Source organism: Mus pahari, chromosome 7, assembly GCF_900095145.1.
Source record: "Mus pahari chromosome 7, PAHARI_EIJ_v1.1, whole genome shotgun sequence".
NCBI classification, from domain to species: domain Eukaryota; kingdom Metazoa; phylum Chordata; class Mammalia; order Rodentia; family Muridae; genus Mus; species Mus pahari.
The window spans coordinates 15,438,011-15,445,498 of NC_034596.1; the positions used below are offsets into that span (position 1 = coordinate 15,438,011).

At 50.9% G+C, this 7,488-nt stretch overlaps 1 protein-coding gene across 1 annotated transcript; it reads right to left on the reverse strand.

Moving 5' to 3' along the window:
- Positions 1-1,824: 1,824 nt before the first annotated feature.
- C7H2orf50 (chromosome 7 C2orf50 homolog) lies at positions 1,825-7,171 on the reverse strand. Its single transcript, XM_021201376.2, has 4 exons — positions 6,882-7,171; positions 4,056-4,095; positions 2,844-3,062; positions 1,825-1,899 (listed from the first exon to the last, which is right to left on the reverse strand). Exons 1-3 carry the CDS (start codon positions 7,097-7,099, stop codon positions 2,871-2,873), a joined length of 450 nt encoding a protein of 149 aa, XP_021057035.1. The 5' UTR covers positions 7,100-7,171; the 3' UTR covers positions 1,825-1,899; positions 2,844-2,870.
- Positions 7,172-7,488: the final 317 nt, after the last annotated feature.

Here is a 7,488-nt window from a genome sequence, read left to right on the forward strand (position 1 = left end):
CCTGCCTCTGCCTCCCAAGTGCTGGGATTAAAGTTGTGCGCCACCACGCCTGGCTTACAGATGGGGTTTCCTATGAATCTCTAACTAGAGGTTTCTGTGGCCTTTATTAATCCATACCTAAATTAGCTGTGACTGTTAGCCATCAGATGGGGATTTTCTGTTCTTTATTCTATAGTCCACAAAAGAGTTTGGTATCGAAAAACTGGAAGTATTAATTGTGTGCACGTGTGTTTGTGTGTGCACATTAGTCAAAGGCCTAGCTTCCTACTTTCCTTCTGTTTGGCATCCATATTGTCCTAAATGTGGTGTGTAGGCACCTCTCAGGTGTGGGGCAAAGAGGGGAGAGAACCCGCGTCCTGCCAGAGTTCTGGTGCTCTGGGCGGGTGGACTCGGGAGGACTGCCACACGCTTTCCACGCGGCCCCGGGTGGGTGTCTGGCTGTGTGAAGCCACCAACCCCAGCTCGGCGGGTGGTGGGTGGAGAAGGGGCAACCTTAGGCACCAGGTTCCCAGCCTCCAGCATCCCACACTGGATACTGTGGAGAAACTGAGAACAAATGGGGGCCCCAGGTGGCTCAGTCAGCTCCGGGGCCGAAGGGAGAAGAGGGCAGGGGAGAGGGTCCTTGATGGTTCCCACAGAGTCCTTGGTCCAGTTCGTGGCTGGAGTGCAGGAAGACCTTCCTGCAGGAGGTTAGACACAGCTTGTTAGGACAAAGCCTATCCCATCGTTCAAGCACAGCGGGCCTTGATGAACAGAGACAGTCTATGGTTTTAGAGCTTTATTGTAGAAAGGCAGGGGAAAGGAGAGAAGGTAGAAAGAGAGAGGCTGGCCATGGCCACATGGAGAGAGAGGGGGAAAGGGGGAGAGAGAGAAAGAGAAAGAGGGCTAGACAAGAGTCAGAAAGGTGAGAGCTTAAAGAGAGCGTGGCCAAGCAGTCCCTTTTATAGTGGGCTGAGCTATCTTGCTGTTGCCAGGTAACTGTGGGGAGGAGCATACCCCATTATAGTCTGGTATCTGTGGGGGTGGAGTCTAGCCAGAATGCCAGAAGCTTAGGACAGTGTCTGCAGGACTGGTAGTTACAGAATTATGGAGTTGGGAGCTCTGTGGTTTCAGGCACATGATTCTGGGACCATGGCTCGCTTTTCCGTCCCTTGTAGAGTTCTCTACTGGGTCACCGGAGCAAGCTCCATTCAACCAAAACAGGCTGCCTATCACAGAGTCACACTCAGGCTGGCTCATGTGTCCCTCCTACATTGCCTCATCATTTCTAGTACAGGAAGATGCCTAAAGGTCACCCCGTGTCTTATCACTGGAGTAGACAGACAGGCAGCTTCTGTCACAGAGTAGAAGGAGGCAGGGTCTCTCAAAGAAGCAGTGGTTAGAACTTAAGGAGGATCCTTTCTACTCTTCTGTGGCACTTCCTGCCTAATCTGTTCTCGTTCCCTGGTGCCACCCAGCCTGTGGGCTCTGCTGCCCTGTTTGACTGTCTGGACGAAGCTCCCTAGACTTTTCCAGTGATGATGTGGAGGTTTGGTGCCACCCGGCTCGTCTAGATTTTCTTGTTCTGGACGCAGAGAAAGAAGACACTGGTGGCTGGACCCTCCATCTCTATCCCCTCAGCCTGTGGATGTGACAGTGGAGGTCAGAAGCAGGCACCTTCTTGGAGAGTCTGAAGATGAGGCAGAGGTAGAGGGTATGTGGGGCTGGCTGTGGCCTTCGGAGCGAAGCAGACACTGTATGCCATAGTCTCCTGCAGGCTGTCTTGGTTCAGCTGGCCCTGGCATTCTCTGGTACTGAGCAGCCTGGGCCTGTTGGCCAGCCCAGCCGGGAACCTGTTGGTCCAAGAAACTGGGAGACATGTAGACAAGATATCCCAGTGTAATGTTGCAGCCAAGGCCTCTGCAAGGGAAAGGAGGTGGTGAGTTGCGCTGTATGGTCCCTGCTATCAATGTGCTCTGCAGAAGAGCAGCCCCTGTGATGTCCTTGAGATCTGTCTCTTCCCCTCCCCTGTCCATTCTCTAACTATGGAGACAGAGGCCTGGAGGGGTATTACTGCCTTGATCACATGTCACAGAGAATTGACCAGGCTAGTCAAAATAGCTATGATGTGGCTTCTAGACTTTGTGGGCAGTGACAAAAATATCTATGAAGGTGATCTGGGCTGAAATGCTACAACATCTTAAGTGGCTGTGCTTCCAGGCTTGGGAGCCAGTGCAGGGGAAGAGCCAAGGTCACGCTGTGGCAGTATCACATGGCCATCAAGTGCCTTGGGTTGGATAGGTGCCGAGGTAACTGTTAGGGGCTCAGCACAGGTGTACCACGAGTGTCTGGCATGAGCATGCTTTCTTTGCATTACTCTACCTAGCACACCCCCTGCATCCCAAACAGCTATTTCTATTCAAGTGGAAGTCTAGGAGCAAGAAAGATTAAGTCAAGACTGGGGCGGGAGAGATGGCTCAGCAATTAAAAGCACTTGCAAAGGACCTAGGTTCCATCCCCAGCACACACATGCACATGGTGGCTCACAGCCATCTCTAACTCTAGTTCTGGGGGAATCCAGTGTTTTCTCTGGCCTCCAAGGACACCCGCATGCACAAACACGTCCTAGGTACCCCAGCACCCACAGACAGACCAAGGCAGAAGCTGTAGGTAACCTCACTGAATTCATTAAACATGCTCCCAAACTCAACTCTGAGCTCCCTTTCCAGAATCCTGAACTGGAAGGGCTGAGATTCTGTGGTACTGGGAGGGTTTCTGGAAGCCTCCTCATTCGAGATTCCAGTATGGGATTGAGTCAAGAGCATGTGTGAAGGCTCCTTGGGCTTTGTCCGCTCCATACCCACCTGCTGTGGCCAGCCCCGAGAGCCCATCTACACTGGCTGCAGCTCATCATCTGACTTCCTCTTCCGAGTGCCTTCCACAAAGAAGAAGTCCATGCGGCCGAGGGCTTTCCCCAGGGGTGTGTCCACCCTGCTGCCCACCTCCCGGTTGGTGGAGCAGGGGAAGGTATCTGAGAAGAAGGGCACACTGGCAGGCAGCTCCTGAGGTTCCTTCTTATTTCCCTGAAGGGAGGAGACAAACCGGATCACACACCTCATGGATATGTTTGAGGCGTTCCCAGTCTGGAACTGGAGACCAGAATGGGAGCGAGAAGGGATCTTAACAACACCCATTTCAGTCAGGGTGGAGGGTGGACAAGAGATATAGACGTCAGGGGACTTGGGCACACATTCCTACACACAGCAGGCTCCTTAACTAGGGGAGAAGTCACAGCAGTAAATAAGTCACAAGACGAGGTCTCACGCTGCAGGCCTGGCTGGCCGGTGCCTTGCTATTCGAAACACACCTGCCCTAATACTACAGTGATCCGCCTGCCTCTGCCTCCAAAGTGCTGGGATTAAAGGCATGCGTGCATCACCACACCTGGCTCACTTGGTTTATTTTTATTAAGACCAGCAGAGCTGGAGAGATAGCTCAGCCACTAAGGGGTAAGGCTCACACTTCCAAGTGCTAAGAGTTCAGTTCTAAGCATCCGTATTATGAAAAGCTGTCTCTCCAGCCTCCCCCGTCTCTCCGACAACTGCGTATACAAGCACATACACACAGAAACACACACATATACATACCCCCCCCCCCAAAAAAGAAAAAAAGAAAAGAAAAATAGATCTTTAGTTGGCTAGTTGGTTGCTTTTTTTGACAGGGTTTCTCTGCATAGCCCTGACTATCCTGGAATTCTCTACATAGACCAGTCTGGTCTCAACTTCAGATCCATTGGTATCTATTGCCCAAGTGCTGGGATTAAAGGCATGAGCTACCACCTCCCAGTGAAAATACATCTTTAATAAAATTAACAAATACTGGGTACTTTTGTTCTAAATGTTCCTTATAAATATTTTCTTTTCCATTAGACCCCTAGCTACTTAAAACAACACTTCTATTCCTCACTTCTATTCTGCCAGAGCACAGAGTAGATCCTCAAAAAATTTAGTTAAATGAAGAAAGAAAGAACAGGTGTCCACACTGAAAGTTTTCTGGGGGTGGGGGTGCTGTCTTACCAGAGGGTCATAGTCTTTCAGGAAACCCCAATTCTCAGCCCTGGAAAGGAAAGCACAGGATTGTGAGGGTTCTTGTTTGTTTGTTTGTTTTTAATGCCCGAATATATGTCTGTTCGAGGGTGTCAGATCCCTTAGGACTAGAAATACTGACAGCTGTGAACTGTTAAGTGGGTGCTGGGAATGGAACCCAGGTCCTTTGGAAGGGCAGTCAGTGCTCTTAACCACTGAGCCATCTTTCCAGATCAATTGTATCTTGTTTGTTTGTTTGTTTTCTAGAATATCCTGAAAATTGACTTCCACTATGCCTTTAAGTCTTTATATTACTATGGAGGAATTAAAATGCTCTGTAACCACAATAAACGTCAAATGCCCACACTTTACTTATGGAGTAGCACCGAGTGACTGGCTACTTTTTCTCTCTTGTTTTTGTCATTTCCACACATTCTTCCTACTCCAGGTGTGTTTAGTACTTCAAGTTTACATGTTCCTTATTTGTTCGTTTGTTTTAGTCCAGGTTAGCTCAGGACTCATGATGTAGCTGACGATGACCCTGGCTGCCTCCTCCTCCCCCCTTCCTTCTTCCCCTCCCCTCTTCTCCCTCCCTCCCTCCCTCTCCTCCTCCTCTTCCTCCTCCTCCTCCTCCTCCACCTACTTCTCTTTTTTAACTTGAGATGGGGTCTTACTGTGGTCCTGCTGGCCTGGAACTTTCTATGTAGACCAGATTGCCTCTGCCTCTGCCTCTGCCACTGAGTGCTGGGATTAAAGGTTTACACTGCTACACCAGGCAGTCTTGACCTTTGAGCCCTCCTGCCTGTACCTTCCCAATGCTAGGATTACGGCCCTTGGGCATCACCATTTGTGATGGTTTGAATGAGAATGGCTCCTATATGCTTATTTGAACTGTTCCTAGTTCCTAGTTGGTGGGCCTGTTTGGAAAGGATTAGGAGGTGTGGCCTCGTTGGAAGAGGTGTGTCACTGGGTTGGCTTTGAGGCTTCAGAAGCCCATGCCATTCCCAGTTGGTTCTCACTGCCTTGCCCGCCTGTGGATAAAGATGTGAGCTCTCAGCTACCTCTCCAGCAGCTTGCCTGACTATCTGCTGCCATGTTCTCCACCATGATCATCATAGATTCTATCCCTCTGGAACCATGAGCCCCAAATTAAATACTTTTTTTTATAAGCTGCCTTAGTCATGGTGTTTTATCATAGCAATAGAAAGGTAACTAAAACACCATGTTAGGACTCAGCTTTACATATTACAAATTTTTAAAGAATGCACATGTATTTATGTGCACTGCATACTGTGTGTGCAGTACCTGCAGAGACCAGAAGAAGGCGCCAGATTCCTTCAACCTGGTGTTTTGGGCAGTCATGAGCTGCTAAATGTGGGTTCAAGCAACTGAACCTGGGTCTTCTGTAAGAACAAGTGATCTTAACCGTTGAGGCATCGCTCTAGTACCAAGTTTACATATTTTTTAATGAAGTCTTTTCAGGGTAAGAGGGCTCCACCCCCCACCCCCCCTCAAAGGCCATGTTACGAGGAGAGTGAATGCCCTATGTCTCTCCTGTGTCCTCACACCACAACCAACATAGAGGGTGGATGCTGCCAGACATTCCCAGGGACACCTCAGCTACCCGGAAGCAATTCTAAAGCAACAGGGGGTGCCCTCTAATCCCATTTCTATCTTGCTAGTGACAGTGTCTGATTGACAGCTTGACAGCTCCACTTCAGTACTGTCACCAGTTGCCAGCCTAGGGTTATGCTTCTGACCATCTAACTAGGCGGACGGAGGCACCCAAAACAACCAGTGAGCATCAGCAGGGCTGGGAGATCTTGGAGTCCTTGTACACTGTTAATGGAAATGCAAAGTAGGGCAGCCATTGTGAAAAACAGCAGTAGAGTCCCTCCCAACAAAACTAGAACCGGGTCCGATTCCACTTCTGAAAAGATTTATCTGAAAAATGGGAAGCCAGGCCTCAAAGGGAAATCTGCTCTCCTCTGTTTGCTGTGACACCTAACAACAGCCAAGACGCGAAAACAATGAGAGTTGAAACAGATAAGAAAATGGGGTATAGTCATGAAATAGAATATTACCCTGCCTTGAAGAAGGAAATACTGACATGTGCTTATGTTTATGTGAATGAGCTCCCTGATGGAGTGACTAAAGGAGGGACGAAAAGACACTAAAAAGTGCAGCCACTGGCGTGTGCATTCGGAAAGCCTTCATCTAGACTTTTCACAGTTTTGAGTGGTCGCTCAGTCGCCATCTTCCTTCCCACTGGGCTTCAGCCACTCCAGTCTTTGCTTTTGTCTTACTAACTTCAAACTCACACTGGGCATACAGATCAGAGTCATCACACTTGCCTAGCCTACCTGCTTCTCTCGGGGTCCTGGAAGCGAGGCCCCCTTAGAACTCTGGGCAAACCTACCCGGGCTTCCCCCTGGTATCTTTCACTGATTAAAAGAAACCAGGAAGGAGGCTCCCCGCCCCCACCCCCAGGTCAGAGTCCCGACCCAGGCAGTGCCATGGCTTCCAGCTGCCAGCTTCCTCCCAAAAGAGGAGGGACAGAGAGATTGTTGTGTGGCCCAACATGGGACCAGAGCCCTGTCTATGCCTATATTCCCAGCTATCTGCTGGGAATGAGGCCCTAGCTGCTTCAGCCACAGTCTGGGCCTAGGCTGGCCTCTCTCGCACCCTACTTCCATGTTCTCCCCCTCTGACCTTTCCATATATTCTGAATTCTTTCCTCTGAACTTTCTCAGACCTCCAAGGAGGATGGAGATGTGGGAGATTGGGGAGAAGGGAAGCGGGGGGCGGGACACTCACCAACGCCGCTGGCCTCGTGCTTCAGCTTCCACAAGCTCCCTCCACAGCTGGTCCTGCTGCACACCCAGAGCTGGGGTCCCCTGGCAACCACCGGCGAGAGCCCTGCTTGCAGCAGGGCCATCCCCCCGGGCCGCGGAAATTGAAGCAAGCTGCCTGGTAGGGGGCGGTTGATACCCAGCTGATGTGGTTTTTGGTAGCCCAGGGTGTTGGCTGCCCATGGGGGACTGGAGAAGCAGGAGAGGGAGAGAAAAGAAAGACTGGTTGAGTCTCTCTGTCTTAACCCAGGATAACCTGCACAAGGGGCTCCCGCATCGTCCCTCACCGGCTCTCGAGCTCAGAGAGAGTGGCTGATGGGGGGACAAAAACTCTCCAGGCTGGGGCAGCATCTGCGCCCAGCTGTGTTTTGCAGCAGTGTTGACTGTCGCCCAGGGAACAGGCGACTCCCAAGTGCGCATGCGGGAGGGGCGGACCCGGTATACCCCTCCGAAGACTTCTGAGCCCCTCAGTGGGGTGCAGATGGTTGGTGCTTTGCGCAGCTCTTCCCCTGGGCGGGAGAGTGGGACAGTGTCTGCTGGGTCTCCGAAAGCTGTGCGTGCTCCGTGCTCCG

Bases quoted from the DNA above. Each gene is read 5' to 3' on its own strand.
- C7H2orf50 (XM_021201376.2), bottom strand. From the start codon at position 7,099: ATGGGCAGCCAACACCCTGGGCTACCAAAAACCACATCAGCTGGGTAT. The intron at 4,096-6,881 runs GTGAGTGTCCCG...TTTCCTTTCCAG, and splicing joins GCACGAGGCCAGCGGCGTTG to GGCTGAGAATTGGGGTTTCC. The intron at 3,063-4,055 runs GTAAGACAGCAC...TCCTCCCTTCAG, and splicing joins TGAAAGACTATGACCCTCTG to GGAAATAAGAAGGAACCTCA.